At 38.3% G+C, this 23,371-nt stretch overlaps 2 protein-coding genes across 11 annotated transcripts in view; one reads left to right on the top strand and one right to left on the bottom strand.

Annotated features, from left to right (window-relative positions):
* cdh6 (cadherin 6) overlaps nucleotides 1-9,804 on the top strand; it is a 248,907-nt gene extending 239,103 nt beyond the window's left edge. For all 9 annotated transcript variants that reach the window (XM_044105234.1, XM_044105233.1, XM_044105231.1 and 6 more), the window contains 3 exons: nucleotides 2,189-2,306; nucleotides 3,242-3,493; nucleotides 4,744-9,804. In XM_044105234.1, the coding sequence (XP_043961169.1) occupies nucleotides 2,189-2,306; nucleotides 3,242-3,493; nucleotides 4,744-5,246 (873 nt within the window). In that variant the 3' untranslated portion in view covers nucleotides 5,247-9,804. The remainder of the gene's footprint in view (nucleotides 1-2,188; nucleotides 2,307-3,241; nucleotides 3,494-4,743) is intronic.
* An 833-nt stretch (nucleotides 9,805-10,637) lies between these two features.
* The window catches only part of drosha (drosha ribonuclease III), a 129,741-nt gene continuing 117,007 nt past the window's right edge, over nucleotides 10,638-23,371 (bottom strand). For both annotated transcript variants that reach the window (XM_044105227.1, XM_044105228.1), the window contains exon 32: nucleotides 10,638-11,276. In XM_044105227.1, coding sequence (XP_043961162.1) covers nucleotides 11,131-11,276 — 146 coding nt within the window. In that variant the 3' untranslated portion in view covers nucleotides 10,638-11,130. The remainder of the gene's footprint in view (nucleotides 11,277-23,371) is intronic.

The following is a 23,371-nucleotide window of genomic DNA, read 5'->3' as shown; positions in this document are numbered from 1 at the left end:
CGATGTGGGTTATAGCTACTGAAGCTAACAGCTACTCAAGCCAGCAGCTACAGATTACTTACTCAAACTAAAGTGTTTTCCTACTTAATCTTGGGAACCAAAGTTGCAACATTTGTTACAATTTGTGTCAAACCAACTAACCAGTTTAAAAAGCATGTTCCCCTCCTGACCTGTGGGGGCGCTGCATCGAGAACCACTGAAGGAAACAACATCAAAACATCTGAAAACACTGAGCACCACTTCCGTCTGATTTCTCATTTGTTGTTGGTAAAAGACCACATACCGTTTCTCCCACTAGCGCTGGGCTGGCGTGTTTGTTTTGGCTGTATTTACCCAGAATGCTCTGCTCTATTGTCTGCAGTTGAATTAAAAAAAAGAAAACATAGTTTAATGGCTTTAGTTTAAAGTTTAAAACACAAGTTGTCTTTATTTGCCAGTTTGGGCACCGGGAGGCCAAATCTAAACCCCGTCTTTCTGACGCTGCTTTAAAAACAAAAAAAAGTTTCCGCTTATTGTCTGCAAGGATGAAACTGTCTTTTATCTGTTTTTATGTCCAACCGCTGTTTTATTGTGTGATTCATGCATGTTGAAATGTTTGCAACACGGGAAGTCTGCAACAAAAGGGAGGCTCGACAAGCTGGCCTTGTAAATGTGGAGATAATGTATAAAAACATCAGTGAGGAAGCAGGCTGGGTCTCTGTCAGGGTTGTTCCAGACCCAGTAGGATGAAGGATTGTCCTGTGCATAAATGAAGGCCTGACTTAATGCTCATGACCTCGTTTTTAACCCCTGCTGTTAAAAAATGCATTCCAAGCTGGGACTGATCAACGCTTTAGTTTTAAGATGGAAAGCTGCAATAAAAAATAAGACATCACCAATCTTTAAAGAAAGAATTCAATGTTTTATTTTTCTTTTAGTAATAAATGTAAACTGACTGTCAGACATGTCTGAGTAAGGAAGTATGTAGGATGCCATAGAAACCATCTTTAAACGCAAGTGAACAAAAAAACCATCGCTTGAGCTGCTTTTAGGTTTACCTGGGTTGATGACATCACAAGAGGCACCAAAGAACTTTATGGTGTACAAGCAAATTTTTGAGTTACTCCTCAAAACCAGAACAAGCTTCTCAAGGTTGGAGAGATATTTATTTATTTTTTTACGGGAACGTATGACGGAGAACTGAGGCTGTTGTAGATTTCCACCCAAAAACTCAGAAGAGTTTCATGTCAGAAATGTTCTAGAAAAAAAAAAAAAATAAATCTTTCGGAAATTTTGTGAGTTTGAAAAGTATAAAATTTTCAACCTGTCAAAAATCTTTAACTTTACAAACTCAGAAATCTATAAATCTATAAAATGCAGTTTTTATGGCAGAAATTTTGATCTTTTTTTCCATCTACAATAATCCTAATCTATTGTTGTAGGAACCAGAACATTAAAGTCTGAAAGAAGACTGAAGGAAGTTTCTCAACTGGACTAAGTGTTGCTTTTTGACATTATTAAGCCTACTTCATACTGTCAGACAGGTACTATCCAAGTATATATATATATATTTTTACGTTACAGGTCATGTAAGATGTTCAGAGTGTAAAAAAATTCTTTAATTACATCATAAATTAAAAAAACGCTCATTAAAGCTTGAAATCAGTTGATAAATTTTATCCGTTTTCTTTTGCTAACAGATCATAAATCTGTTGTATGGATGGAGGGAAATTGTGCTAAAATGATTTTAATGTTTGTGCTACAACCTTCCTGACAATCGGTTTAATAATGGGCCGGATTTTACTTTAGCCTCATTTCTTCTAATAGAAAAAAAAAGAGTTGACAAAAGCAACAGAAGAGTGGAGCTTAGTGCTGCAGTTTGTAGTAAAGAGATAAAAATAAAGTATTTTTCTCCTGAATCGAGTCAGTAAACGACCAATCAACATCCCGCCTTTGTTGGGAAAGTCCTGGATCGGTTCCTGCAGATGTGCTTTTGTTTTAATGACCCCATCCTGGAAACCCACCAAGGATCCTCTGCTGTGTGATGCTGGAACGCATCCATGGAGGCTTTCCTCACACTTTCCAAGTCAAATCGTATTCATTTCACATGCATTGTTGCAATCATTTCACAGCTGTTATGTTCTGAACACTTTTAGGATTCAGAAACGGGTCACTGTAACATTTGACGTTTGCGTTTCCTTGGTTGCAGAGGATACAAATCGTGAGCGCGACGGATCCAGACGAGCCGCTCGGAGGACATCGCTTCATCTTCAGTTTGGCTCCGGAGGCCGTCGGGAAGGCCAACTTCTCTGTTCGTGACAACAAAGGTCAGTTCACAACCTCTGGGTCTGATGTGGAGGCGGAGGCCCACACCTTCCATTCAGTTCATTGTGAATCATCTCAAAACACATTGCAAAAGAACCTTTTGTAATAATTTTGTACTTTCATTTGTGTTGCTTCTAAAAATGGTCCAGTCACTTAAAAACAGTTTTCTGACAGTCGATATTTTTAGTGTCTGGAAAATGAGCTGTTTCAAAAACCTGTGAAATGTTGAATGACATTCTACAGACAGCGCCGTTACCTAGCAACCCCCGCTGAGCGCCAGCACTTTTTTATCAGCTGGTTTTACTGCTGTACAATGGCTGCTGGAAAAGACGAGTGTTTTGTTGTTGACTTACCATATAGAAACCACTTGCTGCATTCTTGTTGGTTGTGCAGGAGACTCCACTTCTGATTTTCAAAGATGTATGGTAGTATAATTGTTCATCTGTTTGCAGCCATTTTCATGTACGAGTGTAAACGTTCGGTTGGTGAGTGTGGAGAGCAGCAGATTATTTGGATTTAAAGTGATAGGACACCCTAAAACAGCTCACTCTGAAAGGTACGACGGTGTATTACGGCCATTGTAGATGGATTATAAACTTCTGCCAAAAAACTTAGATATTTCTGAGTTACAAAAGTTGAAAATGTTCCACTTGTAAGATTCAGAAAAGTCCCAAGTTTTTTCTAGAAAATTTCTAGATTTCTTGTAGCAAGTTTTTGACATTTCCAAAATGTGACTAAAAATTTGTTGAGATTTTTGGCAGAAATGTCCTTTTTCTTGCTCTACATTGGGCACTAATATGCTCTCGTAGAAAGGCAAAAAATGTAGCAGACATGTTTTGCAAGCTAATCTATTTAGCTAACAATAATGGTATTTCAGTAGTGTAACACTTCACAGCCTGCACGCCGGTTCTGAACCTGTGGACCTGTTTGTCTCCAGACAACACGGCCTGGATCCTGACCAGGAGGAACAGCTACAACAGCCTCCAGAAGAGCGTGTACCACGTCCCGGTGGTGATCACGGACGGGGAGTTCCCGGTGCAGAGCAGCACCAACACGCTCACCATCAGGGTGTGCACCTGCGACCGCGAGGGCAACATGAAGCTGTGCAACCCGGAGGCGCTGACGGCGAGGGCGGGGCTCAGCACCGGCGCCCTGGTGGCCATCTTGCTCTGCGTCGTCATCCTGCTCAGTGAGTTAATGAGCTCCGCTGCTTGGAGGAGTCCGAGCCCTGGCAGGTGTTTCAGAGGCGGTTTCATATTTCACTTCTTAATTTGAAGCGACTCCTCTGGTGGGTGGATTATTGTGTCAGGAACAACAGCTGCCGTCATCATTTAGTTTGAGCCGACTGCGATCAACGGCGCCAGAGTTTCACTGGAGTTTCAGGGCGATAAACGTTGATAAATAAAAAGTTAAATTAAAATCCTGAGCTTTAGAAGGATGTTTAAGTCTACAGTGCAAAAGCAAAAAATCTTATCTAGAAAATAGTTTAGTGATCTATTAGAAGACGGACTTACATGGTTTCAAAACTACATTATCATTTATTGCTAAATTATTGGAAGCTACTAAAGGTAGCTGGTGACGGCCGATTCCCTAAAAACCTGATTTGAATTAAGATTTGAACCTTGATCTCAAACTGAATTGGAATATTATTTTCTAATAAACCTTAAAAATTAACTATTGCTCAGTCCAGATGTTACTGGAAGATTTTAACTACAAAAACATAAATCCTACCAAGCAGGATTTATGTAGTTTTTACTGCAAATATCTGAAAAGTAACTTTTCAGCAAGTCAGTAACTTCCTGATTATTTCACTTGTGGGGAAAATGTCTTGTTATAAGTGAAACTAGTACTTTGTCATCAATATTAAAATAAGCTCATACAGCTTTGAAAAGTCAGTTTTGTCTTATTTAAAGCGTATTCAGATATTTGCACTTGAAACTAAACCAAAAATAACTGATAAGTAGCTTTTCAGCAAGAAATAGGAATTTATTCTAAGTCAATAATTCCTTAATATTGATAAAAAAATACCAGTTCCATTATTTCACATTTTACCAGTAGAACTGGTATTTTTTATAATTTTTTTAGCAATATTAAGGAATTATTGACTTAAAACAAGTTTTTATCTGTTGCTGAAAAGTTACTTGTGAGTTAAAATGTTTGAACTAGAATCTTAAGAAAAATCCTTGGTAAGATTTGGTGTATTTGCAGTGTAAGACAGAATTGGGCTTTGACTGAACCCAAAAGGTCCAGCTTCATGTTTTCATATTGGTTCCTTCATGGTGTGTAAAGACGGTGGCCCTGAGTGGACACAATGCATAATGCAGCGGTACCAGCCTGTGCTGAACAAAGTCTATGAACATCAGTGGAAAACACGGACAATTCCCTCTGGAGGGTCGGCGGCCTTCAGTCTCTGATTTGTGGTGTTTGTTTGTGCCGCAGTGATCGTGGTTCTGTTCGCCGCCCTGAGGCGCCAGAGGAAGAAGGAGCCTCTGATCATCTCCAAGGAGGACGTCAGGGACAACGTCGTCAGCTACAACGACGAGGGCGGAGGGGAGGAGGACACGCAGGCCTTTGATATCGGCACGCTGCGCAACCCGGAGGCCATCGAGGAGAGCAAGCAGCGGCGGGACATCATCCCCGAGACCTTCTACCCGCCGGTCCGACGGCCCGTGGCGCCGCCGCCGCCCAGCCGGGACAATAACGGCGACGTGAGGGACTTCATCAACCAGCGCCTGCAGGACAACGACAGCGACCCCACGGCGCCGCCGTACGACTCGCTGGCCACCTACGCCTACGAGGGCAACGGCTCGGTGGCGGAGTCGCTCAGCTCGCTGGAGTCGGTGACCACCGAGGGCGACCAGGACTACAACTACCTGAGCGAGTGGGGGCCGCGCTTCAAGAAGCTGGCGGACATGTACGGCGGCGACGACAGCGACTCCTAACAAGAACCCGGCGCACGGACGGAAGCGTGACGTGAAATCTGGACTTTCAGGCGGTTTGGGCCTGTGGCGGCGCGGCCGGCGTGAAGGTCGGGTTCCCGCGCCCTCCAGCCGTCCCTCCGGTGACCAGACGTAGGCTTTGTGTGTCCAGTCAGTGTTAGTTGCGTTTTTGCAGGGACGCAGTGAAGACTTTTCCTTTCTTTTTTTTATTGTTTCTGTGTGTGTGTATACAGGGTCCAAATGAGGCCCGAATATATCAACAGATTTTATTTGGTTGTTTTTTTATTTTTTTCCCGAAGCTGCCTGAGACTTCCGGACTCTACAAGCAGCTTGGTGACCAACGGATATGCCGACGTATTTTTCAGTGTTTCTGGGACTAAAACATGCTGCATATTGTGAATTCTATCTTAGCTTGTGTACGTACGGTAATATGACACAGTCCGCTGTACAGTTTCCTTTTCTAGGGATTTTTATCTCCCCCACTTCTTCAGTCTGAGTTTAATTCACCTCAGATCAATACGGGAGGCAGGAGCTGCGTTTCCATTCATCGTAAAAATTGCGCAAATTGTGACTATGAAAATAAATTTGCCACTTTCTAAAAAAAAAAAACAAAACTAAAAGGTTGCTCTGCAGAACTCCGACCACTAGAGGGCAGTGAAGTGCTTCTAGCGCAATCGATGGTTTGCGTGCAACACCAGGCATTGATGAAATAAATAGTCCATCCCTGGCTTTGTGGTGGTTTATTGTAAATTTACAAGTCGTTAAATGATTGAGATTGTTTTTAAATATTTTAACTAATTTTTCTCAAATATTCTTCATTAGCTGCGTTTTAATGAAATGTAAAATTGTGCAAATTGGAATAAAAAAAAAATAAATTTGCTTAATGGCTGAAATGGTTTTTCAGCTGTATCAAAATTTATGTAGTTCGCAAACTGCAATAGAAACACTTTTTTCACATTCAATGATTCATGTGATGAACAACCGGATGTTGTCGATGTTTCCCACCGGCGGAAACGGCAAAGAAGACAACAGGAAGTAGATGGAGATTAATGGCGCCTCATGGTTTTAAATTGCGAAATAAATCAAACGATTTTTGCGCAGATTTGTAATGGAAACGCAGCCTCTGTCTGCGACACACCAAGATAAAATTACATGTAAACAGTTTTGAGGTTTTTGTTGCGAGGTGATGGATTATTTCCTCCCAGTAGAGGAATGTTTAAGAACTACCCACACAAATTATTTTAGTTTTAATCTGATCCAATAAGGGAAATACTGGTCTTGCTAAAACTTCTTGCTGACTTTACCAGAAATGAAAAAAGTTCTGAATCACTTCCCTTTTTATCGAGGTAGGAAGTTTCGGTTATACGCATCTAATTGACTGCTTGTGAAGGAACCGTAGAAAGAGTTACAGCGCTATCAACCACTATTTTCCGCCATCTTGATTTGTAAAAATTAAAATCCAGGCATTTTCTATCATTTTATCCTTCCACTAAACTTTCTGTTAACATGTCAATGTTTTGTGGCTGTTCTTTTGGAAAATTTGAATATTACAAGTGGTGTATGCAGGTTGAGCTTTTAAAAATGGATGAATAGATAGTTTTTCCCAGGAATAAAGACTGATTGGCCTCCAGAACGTCCGAATCAAGTGCTGGTATTGACATTTTGTACTAAGAAGCAGCAGTTGTGCAACAGAAATGTGCCAAAAAGCAAAGAGGACCAGTATTTTCCTTCCTCGCGCCTCATTACATGCACTGTACCTCGCTGTGGAGCCAGAGCAAACGCGCGGCTTTACCCAGCTGATTTCCTGCGGGACCTCCAGCCTCCTCCATAAAGATGCTTATCGAAGGGGCACCTGACCTTTGAGCGGCGCAGAATTAGGCTTTTAAACCCAGAAGATTGTCCTCGGCTCGGAGAGAAGGTCAGCACATCGACGAGGACACACGAGAGGTTCGCTTTAAATGTGATTTGGAAAACAAAGGCAAGCGATCCTTAAGCTGCAGTATTAACAGAATTAGTGGAAGACCTTCTGAAGATGAGTAAACAGCTCTGAGTTCAGCCCAGTGTCTGTTTCTGAGAGGGGAGAAACTACAACATGCTCTGCCCTCGCTTGAACAAAAGGCCAACCTGTGAAGAGGCTGACATTTGTAAGACATTTGGAACAGAAATAACACAATGGCATAATTGCCAAAGAGCTACTTTCTTCTCTCTGTCTGTAATGGTGACGGCTATTAAACGTTCTGGCTGATTATAGAGGCTGTAAAACTGAGCGGTTACTATAAAATGTTGTTTTGTTTATTAACTTCAGTTTTCAGACTGAAGCAGTGTTGCTATGATAAGCATTTAATCATCAGCACAGGAAAAAGTCACAACAGAGGCAGTATAACTGGAGCAGGAGGATTCATCAACCATAAATCTGGCTAATTGCTAACCCTGATAACCTAGCAACCAGTGGTGACCAATCACAAGGTGACAACTTCCCACCCGAGTCAGAATCTAAAAAGAAATCATCTAAAACATGCAGCAAACTGAAATAAAGCAGTAGCATACACCAAGCCAGTGGCTAGCTAGACCAATAATGGTATCATACTTTCATTTTTAGCACAAGTTTTAAATCTGATCACAAAATTCTTTGATAAATGTAACAATTTTCCAGGTCCAACTTTGAAAACCAGCTAGCTGTCCAGTTTCATGCCGAGTGCTAAAATTTTATTTTAAAAGTCATTCGAGCTGATTTACCAAACTCTGAATGAACCAATGTAAACCAATAAAGATTGACATTTCTTCAGCTAGAACATGAGAATTATTGCTAACTATGCTAGCTGTTAGCATAGTTAGCAACACAATAATTCTCATCCTCAGTAAAACGATCCAGTTAGCTTACATTCAGAAGAAGGCTGTTTGGTTCATTCTCCTCCTAAAATCTAAATGTTTGTTTCAGTCCGATTATTCGACCAGCATGTTTAGAATAACAACCCACAGAGTTACACACATCTTTGCTAGACTCAAGCTAACAATGAGCATCTGTACCACTGCTAAACCAATGTTGCAGATTGCATTTCATTTATTAATGCAAATGATTAGATTCAATACACAGAAGTTGACAGCAAAGATTCTAACATTTGGCTAGTAGCATTTTGAAGCTATCCAAATTAGCTGCTTACATTTCTCACACATAAGCTACATTATGCTAATTCCTGCTGCCTTGAGTTTAGTCTGGTAAAGAAATATAGAAATAAATAAAAAAATAGAACTGAGTTACTACTACAGAGCTCCCAGTTATTTTTATATTTAACATATAAAAGTAGAAAGGTACATTCCCATCCAAGGTTGGTAACCATCCACTTCTTTGGCTACTAGCATTTCAAATATTAGCTGCTTTGAAGAAGAAAATGTTATTGTATGTGACCACATCCCACTGTCTACATGTTTTATGATAGTAGGTTGATCATTAGCATGAGGGCACTAATAAATAAATATGCAAGCTAATAAGCAGTAACACTTTCTTGCTGGAGATTACAGTAATAACAGTTAGCATCATTAGCATTAAAATTCAGCATTTACTTTTAACCAACATATACCTGATAATTATTAGCATTACTAACACATCAAAGTTGACAAATAACATTTTAATAGTTCTAAACTAGCCAATCCTCCACTTTGGTTACTAGCATTTTGATGCTAATTAAGCTACACACTTACATATGACAAAACATCTACAGCCTGCTACCTGTTCCTACTATCTGGCTGTTGGACAATCCAACAGGTTCATCATTAGCAGAGCAAGGCAGCTGAATATAGCGAAAACCTAACATGACTCAAGAATCACTGCATTAGCTTTACAATGCTAGTGCTACTAGCTTTATTAAACTTCTGGATGCTAATGATTAGCATTGCAAAGCGGCTAAACTTATAAACCTTGATTTCATTGTAAAGCATCTATGAGATGGATTAAAAAGTTCGCCTGATAAGCCTGATGACATTTAATTTGATAAACTAGCTTCTGCTTTAGCAACTAGCATTTGAAAGCTATCTATATTAGCTAGTAACAGTCATCGAAAAACTCTCGTTTTTTCTGGGTTACTTATTGAACTTTTTGTCTAGGATAGTAGGAGTGGTTGTCTTGTTATTGTCACCACTGCCGGTTGCTAAATTTTCAAGGTTAGTTATTTATCAGCTAGCTAGCTAGCTGGCATCCATTAAAAATCTCAAATGGATGTAAACAGAAGTGTTTTATTTTACCGTTTCCATATGGGGCATAATCATGTCACCGTTATTGGGTTTTTCTGTTCTTTCTCTTGGTGTGTGAGGCTAACGGTTGGAGACACTGAAGTCCAGATGCAGTAGATCTGTGGTTGTTGATGTGCAGGCGCGGTGGGCCTCGCCTCTTCTATGCTATAACTCCGTCGGTGGCAATGTGGTTGAGTTTTGTTTATGTAGAAACAATCCGAGAACTAGTGGTAGTCTGCGGAGGCCCGACGCGACCGGCCATTCATCACTCTGCTTTGTAAACCGTGATATTTTGTACTGAATATTTATATGACATTAAATATGTTTAAAATGAGGCCGTCTCGGCGAGGTTTTCTGTGAAAGATGGGAGCTTTAATTTGAAAAATGTGACAGCAGCTGCAGGCGAACACACACCAGACACTCTCTAGCCCTCTCAGGTATGTACGTCTTATCTACAATGAATCTCAATATAAAAAGACCCAACTCCTCCACAGATAGTTATTAATGTCTGCTGTTGTTAAATAGCTGGATCCAGAGGCGTTTGAGCTGGGGAAATTGTTAATTAACCAATCTATAATTAAGATCTGTGAGACAGCCAATTGGATCACAAGTGAGAGGGTAAAAAAAATATTTTGGTTATTAGTGGATGAGTGGCAAACGTGGAACAGATGGTGACATTGTTAGCATAATGGGCCATTTTTAGCCGTTTCTGTCTGCACAGATCCGATATCAATATCTGTATCGGTCCCAATATTGGGTATTAAATGAGAATGTGCCCGATTCATGACGACAGATCTATTCAGTCTGACTCTACACTTTATGCTCCAAGCGACCTCATCCTTTATTATTATTATAATATCATATTTACATTTCCTATATCAGAAAAACTAAATCTCACCAAGTATGTTTGGTGAGATTTTGTTTTTCTGATGCAAATATCTTTGTTCACTTGAAACGAGACAAAACTAACAGAAATAGGGGCCCGTTTTAATATCGATGAAAAACTTTAAATAAACAGTTTATTATCAGTTTCTGGCTGAAAAGTTACTTTTAAGTTGGTATTTAAAACAAGACAAAACTAAGAAATTTGCAGAAGAAACGAGACAAAAATACTTGGTAAGATTTTGTGTTTTTGCAGTGTAATTGAACTTTCTGAACCATTTCAAGGAAGTTGTGTTGTACTTTATTTTTACACGTTTGACTGACAGCTGACCTACTTTTGCCAGTTTGTTGTTTATTTTACATTGGTTGTTAAATTAAAATAATTTTTTGACCTAGCTTGTGAAGCTATCGGTGTATTTAAAGTGAGCCGTACTGGTGCAGAGTTATCAAACAAATTAGTAATTCAGTATAATTATGTCTTTTCTTTAAAAAAGGAACCATTTTACATCAATTCAAAACTGTTTCGCTGTATCGGAAAGAAAAAACCAGATTGTTACAGCAGAATTTTAAAGTTTTATTTAGACATCTTGTATCCCGTCCGATAAAAACTTCTTGTTTTTAGTTGTTAGCTTGTTCTGGTAACGCAGTGTGTCCTGCTGTTGCTTCAGATGGACCTTTCAGACATAAAAAGTAGAAAACTGGACATTTGTGGCTTCCTGACTCACCCTAACTCCATCAACTCTCACTAGCTCTCGCCTGATTGGCTAACGCTTCTCCGTCACTTCCTGGCTTCCGCCGCCGCCGCCGCCCCGCCGTCGTCCGTCTCCTTCTCCTGCCGCTCGCGCTCTCGCCGCATCTCCTTCAGCTCTTGGCGGTACTTCCGCTCGATGAAGCGCTTCTGATGAGCCATTTGTGGGAAGTTATCTGGAAAGAGAGAGAAGAGACGAGGTCAGGATTACAGCAGCGAAGGTTTTTAAAAGAGCAGTTTTAGGTCAAAGGTTGCGACTAAACGCCCCGCTTGTTGATGTTTCCTTACATTGATCCGTTTTGTTTGGTTACTGTGAGATCTAATCTAAATGAGATCAGTAAAACAACATTAGAGGCAATGAAGCTACATCTTAAAACATTCGTATTCTTGTTTCTAAACGAATATTAACTTGTTTTCTTTGCATCTTTTAGGTTATTTTGACTATTTCTCATTTTCTGCAAATAAATACTACATTTTTGCTAATTTCTGAGTCATGTTGTCAGTAGTTCATAGAATAAAAGTTCATTTTACTCAAACATTTAGCTAGAAAAAGTCAAATCAGAGAAACTGATCATCTAAAATGATCTCTTCATTTTTCACATTGTTGTAATTTACTGGCAACTTTCTACATTATGGAATTATGGAAAATGTAAATTATGATGGTAAAATTAAACTGGTCCTTTGAGGGTTGTATGAAAGTTAAAATGATTAGTGTCAATAAGAACCTGGTAGTTGAGAAAATATGAATGGTTGTGCATAAAAACATTGGTGATAAAAGCAAATCAACAAATTTAAAAAGTGTAAAAATTATTGTTCTCCAGGATTATTCTTCGATTTGTCACAATAAACAATAAATCAATTAACTGCATGATAAATTAAAAGAAACTCAATTTTCATTTGCTTGATTTATAATTTTTCTCCTTTTTATCAAAAACTGGATGATAAAACTTCATTCTGGTGTTTTGGTCTCAATGTTCCTTTTTTGAAAGATAAATTTGTCTACAGAGATTTTATCATTTATTTTATTTGTTTCTGTTGTTTTCTTTACATATTCTGGATATTTAAAATGTCTTCCAGTTTCAGTGTTTAAATGTTCATTAGAATTTAAAGTTTATTGATCTTTAATAATTTAATCTTGAATTATTAAGTCATTATTATCTGAAAATGGTCTCAGAACAATAACATCGTTTTGAGACAATTAATCGTCCAGTAAGGTTTATTGTGACAGACCTGAAACAGCGACATGTTGCTCCCATAATGAACTGATCTGACTGTAACTGGATGTTCAAATCCTTAAAAGATGCATTTAACTTTTCACAAAAAGCTGCTCGTCTCCAAAGCTGACGAATGTTTCCATCTTGGCTTCCGAAAGCAGCAAGAAAAGGCTGCAGATTTGGCTACACAAACTCGCAGTTTTCCACAGGAACGCACTGCAAACCAAGATTTGGGTTCCCTTCCTGCTGCCAACTTGGCCGCAGCCATTTCCAAGTCTGATACGACACATTAAGCCTGCGAGAACAGAACAACCAGGAAACTCTTCGGGTCAGGACCAGGAACCGCGCACCGAACCGAACCACATCGCGCACTCTGAAAACTTCCACGAAAGTTTCCCCCGGCAGATTTGTCGCATGCTCTGGTTCTCATTAGGTGCAGAGAAAACGCGGGGGTGGCGTCTCGAGAGGATGTGCTAAAGGGCTAACTGCAGCAATGATAATTATCAGATGAAGGAGAGGAGAAAAATACGGATCAGGACAGGGAAAAAAAAGGCAGAAGTCACGGTCAGGCAGGTGAAGAGACTTCCATACTGTCCTGTGAAATCCTCTCTAAAATGTCACATTTTAATGAACGGCAGATTCAGGCCTGGTCTGAGCTGCTTTTTGCATTTTTTAGAGAGTTCAGTGGCTCTTCAGAAGGTCCTAATAACGCTGGAGCTTCAGTAACATCTGAAAGCAGCCTGATCCATCTCATCATGGAGTCGAAACGTGAGCCGAATTCACATCACTGCTGATAATCATCTGAGAGGTGAAGCTGATAAATAACTCATTTTAAGTTTGGGTGGGAAGAGAGAGAGAGAAAGAGAGATTTACAGCAAAAAAAACAAAACTAAATTCACACCTATAATTTAAATACACACAGTGATGATGAAAAGAAAGTACACCCATCTAATTGAGAGGTTTTACTTATAAGAACATAATCTGCTTTTAATCTGGTTAAAAAAAATATTTAAATCTAACTCCAACTTACTTAGAATAAAAAAAGAGAAATATTCCATAAAAGTAACTATTACAAAGGTGTTAAACTTTGTTACAAGGAGTTACAAAGTGAAAACCTTGTAACTCTTTATAAAGTGTAAAAAGGGTTTTAGCTTCAGTGAATAAACTTTGGCGTTCCACAGGGCTCAATACTTGGATCCCTACTTATTTTTAAGTAATTAGTATAAATTTAGTATAAATTTTTAACTCAGAACCCTTTAAGTTTTTGGAAAAAGAGTCAACAAGTGTATGAAAGCAGAAAGGTTTTTCTATCAGACAAGAATATATCAGCATGATTGTAGCCGGATTTCAGTTCCAAAACCAAAAGTTTCCAAGAAAGGCCAAGAGTGGCACCAGGTAGTTTGGTTCGTCAACACAGTTCAGACGTCACTGCCTGACAAAATATATATACTCTACTTTTTGCAAAAAATATGAGCAATAACTAACATTTTATTACAACTTAAAAGAAAACCAAAGTTAACTTAATCTGATGTAGCAAGTTCAAAGACTGCAGAAACACCTGCAGTTTTCAAACTTTTATACGTTTTTTATAAAAAGAAAATGATTTAGAAACATTTTTTCTTTTGCCTGATTTTGTTATTTTGGTCCTTAAAATGCCAAAATTTCCACTAAACTATGCTTTTGTCTGATGACGTAATTTTTAAATATTAAGTTATTGATAATTTGATCAGTTACTCATTACTTTTTTACTCGTACTTGGAAAAATTCATTTTTACAGAAGTAATGTTACCGTTACTCGAGTAGACTTTTTGGTTACTCTACCCACATGTGGTTCTAAACTAACTTAAGTACATTATAACTGTCCAAATAAAAGCTAAATTGATGAACAATTTACAAAAATTCAACATAAATGACCACACAGACTTTGGCTACATCAGAATTAACCTCCAGAATGAAACTTTTGGAACAAAATGTCGTTCAGATACATGAAAGCGGAAGAAAGATGCTCTTTAGGACAAACCCAAACACCTCATACCAAAATGTCAGGCATGCAAGTTGGGCTCCAAAACTAGCTGATAAATCATTGAGAGAACCATAAACTAACAAAGTATTCATGTCTCAAATATGAGATAATCAGTTTCACAGATGAAGGTGGAGCCAACCTCCAGTTCTGTACGTTTGGTTAAGTAGAAAAACAGAAAGTGGTTGCCTAAATAAAAAGGTGAAATGCTCTTAAATGTCTGGATGTTTCATCATCCAGGCTGAGGATGAGAGGGACCATGTGGGCCGATGTGAACATCCGGATATTTAGCAGGAATTAAACCAAACGGGCCATTTGCACATCTGCGAAGGCGCCATTAATGCTGAATGAGGTAACACACCAACATATGCTACCAGACAGTTAGCATTATTCCTCTCATTGCTGCACATTCACACCAAAGTCCAAGGTGTGGGGAACAGCCTAAAGTGTTATTTCGGTTGATTTTTATAACTTATTGGGTGGAAAATGGAATCAAACTTCACAATGTGGCTAAATTTCAAAAAATTTCAATGTTAATCTTAAAAAAAAATACTAAAACCTGATCGTATAAAGGCGTCAACCGTTTTGTAGTTGCCTCTTTAAGGACAATGAGATTGGGAGTAAAATAGGCAGCATGTTTCATTGTTATTTGTTTTTAATGTGAAACTTCAAAGTTATTTGAAATATTCCCTCTAAAAACTGGTTCATAAAACTGATCTAGAAATTCGGCACGATATGCGAGACAAGTCGCTCGAGATATTTAAACTCAATCAGAATCATTTTGTTAACTTTTGTTATGAATTTATAACAAATCCCTGCCGATGCACATTTTACACAAACCATAAATTATGTTATAAAACACTTTGCTGCCATCTAGTGGTCAGGGTGATGCCCAATTGTGCATAATTGGATGAATTCACACATTTCCAGTTCAGGTTTGACTAAAATTTTTCAGATCTTAAACAAAAAAGGTCCAAATTCATTTAGAACTGGTTCACTGGTTCTTAAGCCATTTAGTTCAGGAGGCTGCAACCTGTGGCTTTTATAAAAGCAAAATATACATATTTTTTACATAAAAAGGTAATACGATAAGCTAGTTCTTTTGCACACTTTATTGTACTGAAATATTTACAACAAAAAACGACCAAAGATAAAAGACTTTTGAAAGTAATTTAATGTTTTTTTTTTTACTTTGCTTCATATTTTGAATTGGTCTCCTTTCCCAACTTATGGATTTTTTTTTTTTTGACGACTGCTCTAAAATCTTATTTATCTTTAAAAATGAAACATTAGATTTTACACATATTAAATAAAAAAGTTTTGTAGTAGTGGAAGAAAAAGTCTCTTTGAACTGAAAGGTTTGCTAGTTGTGGCATTACTATGGAGTTTAGAAATAATTGTAAACCTTTATCTAACAGGGACCAGAGATAAATATGGATGTTATACATTAAGAACAAAGAAAACTCTGCAGTTAGCATGTGTGGTGGTAATGAAGTCTATAAATCATGTATTTATCAGTGGTTCCCAAAGATTTTCTTCTGGTTCCCCCTATGGATTACTCAACTGGACACACGTCGTTCAACCAGACATAAAACTTTACACATATTTTGTTTTCAAACTCCACTGAAGTTCATTTCACACTTCAGGTTGCAACAAAACTATAAACCATCTTTACAGTGAAACACTTTTGTGTTACTGTTTTGATTTTTCCCTTTTCACTCATCCATACCGCTTCCCGCGCCGCCCCTGCAATGGCACGGCGCCCCCTAGAGGCAGCGCGCCCCACACTTTGGGAAACAAAATGAATTGTTTAGAGCAAACAAAATCAAGTACAAAAGACTTGTACTTGATTTTGTACAACTGTATATTTAGAAAATACAATTGTACACAAACAGAAATGTAAACTTGATTCTTGGATAACAGTAAAAATCCAGATTTAAATCCAGGATTATGTTAGTTTAAAAAAAAAATCTATATATACATATATTTTTTAAGACAGAGAAATCAATCCTAGCCCACTCCTTTAAGAAATTGTTACGATTCGTTCCTGTCGTTAGAAACGGTTTAAACCCGGCGACAGAAGGAGCTGACAGACTTCAGGTGGTTTTCCACTGAGTGTTTACATCACTGTGCGCGGCCACAGATCGGCATGCATGACGGCTGCCCACTGGTTTGTGTCGACTCGCTGAGGATCACATTTGACTGTGCAGTTTTTCCAGTCACAACTCGTGACCATGCAAACTAAGAACAAATTAGAGCATCGGAGCCTTTTATCAAAGCCTGAGTTTGGCTCTGAGAAAGAGAAGAAATGGAAAAGGAGAAAAGGAGCGATCTGCAACAAAACCCAAGAAACTTAAAAACTAAAACAGATTTAAATCTTTTACAAACAACCGTCATCATAAATCGACAGAGATCTTTCAGAAATCCTATTTGGTTATAAGTCAAACAAATCGAACTTTCAGAGCAACATAAAGACAGTTACAAAGTCGGCCTTTTGTCACCTGAAGAAGATTTCCAGATTAAAAGGACTAAAACCGTCTATGTCTTCATCTCTACTCGCGTTGATTACAGCAGCAGATCTGCTTAAAAGGTCAATAAGATGCGAAACACTGGCTAAAACTAAGAAAATACAATATATCAAGAATGTAGACATTGCAAATAAAACTATCTGACCAAGTATTTTTGGTCTAGTTTCTAGAGCAAATTATATTTGTACTCTTGAAATCACAAAACTATCTTGCAACAAACTTTTCAGCAAGAAATAGGAGCTTGTTTTAGTCAATCATTATTTAACACTGATGAAAAAGTGCTAGTTCGATTTGATAAATTTATGGCTGTTTAGTTTAAATCTGCATTTCTGACAACAATTAATCATATTTCTTGCTGAAAGTTTATCTTTAGTGAGTTTTTTCTTATTTCAAGTATGCCAAGATATTTGTACTAGAACCTAGCAAAAACTACTTGGTAAGATTTGATGTTTTTGCAGTGTAAAGCCCTTCCACTGGCTTCTGTTAGTTTATAAATCACTAAACGGCTTAGCATCACAACACATTGTTGGTTAAAACTTCCAGACCTCTCAGGTCTTCTGGTTCCAACCAGAACCAAACATGGAGGAGCAGCATTCAGCTTCTATGCATTATAGGTCTGGAACAAACTTCCAGAAAACTACAAGTCCTTTAAACCCTCCTGTTTAGGTACTTTGACAAAATCCAATCTTTAATAATTAGTCATTTTTATTTTTGAACTGCTCTGCTGCTAAAATGTGCCACACAAAGAAACTTGACTGAAGTTATTAAATAGTTTTCACCATTTCCTGCAGTCTGAACTCGCTGGAGGAAAACGTCTTTAACTGATTTCCAACAAGCAGAGCTTCACTTGTCTGCAACCTGTTCATGTATTCATAATTCAAGGGTCTCCTATGGTATATATGCAACACAGTCAAAAAGCACAATTTACATATATTATGCATTTGACTTGTGGAGGGAAAGAAGATGAGTGTTCTTTCTGGTGCAACACTCTAATTTGTCATTATAGAAACAGAGAAAGAAAGTGTGCGATAACAGCGGTATCCCATTAAAAACGGAGAGGCAGGGAATAATAAAAACATACATGAACTCACTGAAACACACACAATCTCCGTCAGCGAGGAAAGCCACACACTGCAGTTAAAATATGGAAATCACCAGCATTTTTTCCAGGGAGATGACTTGAGAATAACCCACTCAAGAGGGGGGAAAAAAACAGCTTTGGCCCATTTGCATTGTTTAACATGCAGCACAGGAGCAATCGACAAAAGAATAAGGTAGCGGCAGAAAACACAAGGCCTTTGGTTTCAGAACCTGTTGGCCGTTGGAGCGTATTGAGAGCTCCCAGCTGTCCGGCGCCGAGGAAAAAAAGCACCTTTGAGGAGAGTTTACTAAACATTAACTCGCACAACCCGACTGCAGATTTGGACGTGAATAAAAATGTTCCGTCAAACAGCAGAATGTGAAAATAATTAACTTTTAGGAGTATTTTTACCCTGCTGCACTGTTTTATTGTTGCATGAGTATCTAAGCTCTTACTTGAGTAACATTTCTGGATTTTCTGCCCAAAGCAAACATGTTTTAACCAGACACAGACACACACCTGCAGCTTCTGTTTTTTATTGAAGGAAACTGATTTGGTAAAATGTTTTCTTGTCGTTTATAGGGATTACTGTCATTTTGGACCTTAAAACAACAAAATTTCCACTTAACTTTATATTTTGGTCCATCTGACGTAATTTTTAAATATTAAATGAATGGTAATTTGATCAGACACTTTTTACCAAATAGCTTTTTACTCTTACTTGAGAAATAAATATTTTGGTTACTTTTTACTTGAGTAAAAATATGTTGAACTGGTGCTTTTTTTTTTTTTTTTTTTGACTACCCACTAATTTAAAAGCAAACATGCTTTAATCAGTAATTACACAGACACACACCTGTGGGTTTTGTTGAAGTTTCATAAGTTTTTTTTATTGAAAGAAACTGATTTGTAAAAATTTTCTTTTGCCTGATTTTGTTATTTTTTTTGTTAGTTGTATAAATTATTGTTGTTTTGATTCTTAAAATACCAAAATTTCCACTTGATTTTATATTTTGGTCTTTCTGATGATGAAATGTTTTACATTTTAAATGATAATTTGATCAGCTACTTGAGTAAACCTTTTCACCAAATACTTTTTTACTTTTACTGGAGTAAATTTATTTTGAAATATCTCTACTCTTACTTGAGTAAACTTTCTGTATTCTCTGCCCAGTGAATAAAGAACAGACATGTTTTAACCAAAACACCAACAACAAACTAGATGGCTACTTTTTGCCTTTACTTGAGTAAAAACACGTTGAAGTTCAGACTCTTAAAGGACCTCGACGGCATACGGTTTAGTTTTAGCGTTCGGCGTGAACGGAGGCCGAGAGACGCCATCGCCTCGAGCGCAGCACATCGTCAACAGGCCAGCAGCGCGGCTGCATAATGCTGCTGATGGAGGGATTTTCCTGCCACGCCAAAGGGCAAATAAAACCCTGAAGCCAGCGAACACAGACGCTGCATACTCTTCTTTACTCTCCTCTTTATCCGCCCGACGCTTTTATCCAGAGATTAAGAGGTTTAGAGGGAACCGAGTAAAGAATGTAGTTCCCCTGCAGCAACAAGCTGGATAGAGACTCTTTTCTCCTAGTCAACAGATATTGTATTGTTTAAAAAACAAGCAGCTGCAAGGAAGCAAAAGGGAAAAAGGAGAGGCGGCGTGTTTTTAGACAATGATCTGAGGCGGCAAAGAATTTGGATAACCAACAAGGGAGGATAACAGTGGATGTTATAACACTTTTTAGGAGTTATATTCTGATCTTCCACTCATTTTGTGCTGCAACAAGCAAGCTACTATGAATTAGCATGCTAACTATGCTACACAGCTAGCCCGTTCTTCAGTTTTACAATAGCTTAACATGCTAGCAACTTTATATGACCATTTAGCTCAGATAAAAGACTTTAAAATAAATTTGTACTGTTGTTGTATTAACCTTAAAGACCCACTCAGGTCTTCTGGTCCAGAACCAGAACCAAACATTTCATAAAACTATCATCAAGTTGTGACAGTTTAATATGAGAAAGATAAACAACATTAAAAAAAATGGAGCTACCAACCCAAAAACACCAATCAGAGCCAGGAGGAGGGTCTTAGTGCTGTCAATCACCCTTGTGAATGCGCTGCTAAATGTTCTAATGGTGGAGAAACAAATTAGATTTAGAGGAAAATCGTTTATCCTTAACTAGCCCTAGTATTTGTGGCAGGTAACGTTGCAGTACGTAGCAGAGAGCAAAGGGTGGAGGGATTGAGCACAAGAGTGATTGACAGCGCTAAGGTCCTCCTCTTGGCTCTGATTGTTGTTTTTGACTGACTGGTGTATTTCTGAGGTACTGGGAGCTAAATTTTTTTCAGCTTATTTATCACAACGTAATGATAATTTTAATAAATATCTAAAGAAAACATTTTGGAGTAAGGAATAGTAAAATGCCAAATAGAGGCTCTTTCTCCTTTTATTACAAACTACATTGTTTATCAAAACAAAGTAAGGAGGAAGCAAAGGGAAGATGAGTCTCAGAGCCAGTTCTATCTGTGAGAATTGAATGATAAATGGTTAAACCGTTTCCATTCATATTTGAAGATCTGCGTCAGAAACTCTGAACCGATGACTTCCCCAGCCCACCTGGCTGCTCTCAGCTCAATTTGTTTGCACTCATGTTTCCCGACAGTGTGGGTCTTGCTTAACGTTTAATTCTGCCCTGACAGATACAGGCAGGAGACTGTCAAAACGCGAGCCATCAAAGGCGGGAACCAGCCCGAACCGCCGGCGCATCGGCCAGAGTCGGCACCGAGTGTCGGCCGGCTTCGGTGTCTTTAATGAGCTCTGAGCTGTCGGAGCGAATGCAGTCGTGTCTCCTCACCTTCCTCTCCGTGGGATCCTGTCAGCCAGGAAAAGATCAGCAGCCGAAACACAGAAAAGAAGGAGTTCAATTCTTCTCAAAGTGCTCCTGATACTCGGGGAGGCTTTAAATAAAACATGGAAATGAATCCCGACACGATGCAGGGCGGCGTTTTCGATCAGAGACTTACACAAGGTAGGGCTGTTATACAGCGGGAGTAATGGTGTAGCCAGAACTGCACAGAGGGCCAATAAGACAATCAATGATGAATTACATGACACCGGGGCTAATGTCCTTGATTAGTCTTGCTATGTGAACAAATGAAGCAAGGCCCTTGACAATCACACTAGAGACAATACGGCTCCAATAGGGGTTGATGTGTTCGGCCGTTCTGCAGCACATGAGCTCAAGTCTCATTATACAAACTCATGGTCAGGAGATGCACAAATCCTTCAAAAGCATGTTTAAATCCTGATTGTGGCCTTGCAGGCTTGTATAAACAGAATCATGTTTGCCTATGGAACCAAAGAAGAACATTTCCTGCTCAAAAATGATGAATCTAGACAAAATTCATGAATAATAATAATAAAAAAACAGCCATTAATTCACGATTATCCCGTGTCAAAGAATGTGGCCTCTTAATAAAAAACGATAAGACCAAATTCCACATCATTTTGTTGGATTATATTCATTAATATTAGCCTGAATGGTTGTCTTAATCAGAGGTGGACCAAAAAACTACTTCAACATATTTTTACTCAAGTAAAAGTTAAAAAGTATTTGGTAAAACTTCTACTCAACTAAAGCGAAATTAACATAGCACACTTAAAAATATAATATGATCTGTTATATATTTATTACCTAAATAAATACAAAAGTTATCAGCTAACTTTGCTAGTTCATGACGTAGTTAGCATGCTACAAAATAGCATAATGATTAACAGCAGAGTTAACGTGTTTGCTAGTTTAAAACTGGGTAAGCAGCACAAAAAGTTTGTAAAAAAAAAAAAGCTATTAACTAGCATGCTAACTTACAGCTTACTATGACTGTTTCAAATTGGCACCGATTACAGAATTACTATGCAAAATAAGTAGCATGCTAGCTCACAACAAAGTAAGTATGTCACAAATGAAATCTACAGACTTTAATAAAATCTTGATTGATCGAGTTCAGATGTAGGTAGCACTACTTCAACATATTTTTACTTTAAAGAGATAATCATGTATTTTAAAGGCACATAGCACCATTTTATAGCACCATTAGGTAACTCTGTTACCTTCAGTCTGTATATCAAAAAACAAGAAGTTTGATGCTTTGAAATTGGGTCTCTGTCTCTTTAAGAAGCTCCTACTCTTTTTCATGATGCCGTTTTTATCAGGTGTTTGCTAATTGCTGCTGCCGCTAGTCTTTAGGAGCTGAAAGGGAAAGGCATGGGATGTAGTAAAAATAAAAAATTTTCCCAGAAAGTTATTCAAGTAACTAGTTACTATCCACTGCTAGTCTGGTCATATTTGTGTTTGACGTTTTATTTTGAAATTTAATGTCCCTAGAAACATTAAATTTCCACTTTACTAAAATAATGGCCTAAGTAATATTCTCAAAAAAATGATGCAAGCAAAAAAATAATAAATAAATAAATATGTATATGCCCTTTTGTGTTTCACTGCTTTTTCACACGTATAGTTTTAGAGTGCAAACATTTTTTAGTCTAGGCTGCAAACTGTAATTAATACTTATTTGGCTAAAGCTGGACTTCTTAAAATACAAAAGCAAACAAACACGTCCCTCAAAGCTGAGGTTTTGTTTGTTACATTTCAACGCACCTTTTCAAAACAGCCTCATTTTTATACTCCAACCACTTCACATGCATGAAAATCTACTTTTTATCTCTTCTGCCAACAGTCTGCACTCAATTACAGCAGCTCAAAATTTAAAGCAGGTTAGAAATCCCAAAGCTCACACCGGGAACATCATGTGAAAAAGAGCACATGCTGCTGACAGGTGACTTGTAAATTAGCAGCCTTAAATTAGGTGAGAATACAAAGTCAAACAAAGCCCTTCAACTGGAGGCACTCTGCACCAAGCAAGGAAGAGCTCCAAGAGATGATTTTAAATTAACTGACCTTTTAAAAAGGCATCGCTAATCTAGTCACATGAAACAGCAATTTATGAGGGGGGGAAGTGTTCATTTACTAGCAATGAGCATCTATCAATCTTGGTGACAGACGACTACACTGGGGAGAGAGAGGGAGACGGAGGGCATGGAGAGTGGAGCTTTAGCTCCTGACACGCTAACGCTAATGTTTCATAAAAAGCTAAAGCCTGAGAACACAAACTGCATCAATCACAAGTGGCTGGAGGCCTCATTTAAGAGCAGAGAGAAATCAAAGTCGGACCTCTGCGCCCTTGGCGACTTCCACAGGCCAGCTCCGACAAAGCCATTTGTGTTCACCTACAGCTAATTAGTCGAGAGAAGAACAAATTGTACGTTTGATTAATGAAGTAGTCGCAGAAAGCAACTGATTCCAGTCCAAGATGTCCCTCCCAAACACAATCTGGATTCTGCACACATGTATCTGCATAGAT

The sequence above is a fragment of the Gambusia affinis genome, linkage group LG21 (assembly GCF_019740435.1).
Source record: "Gambusia affinis linkage group LG21, SWU_Gaff_1.0, whole genome shotgun sequence".
Lineage (NCBI taxonomy): Eukaryota > Metazoa > Chordata > Actinopteri > Cyprinodontiformes > Poeciliidae > Gambusia > Gambusia affinis.
This window is presented reverse-complemented; position numbering and strand designations above follow the sequence as displayed.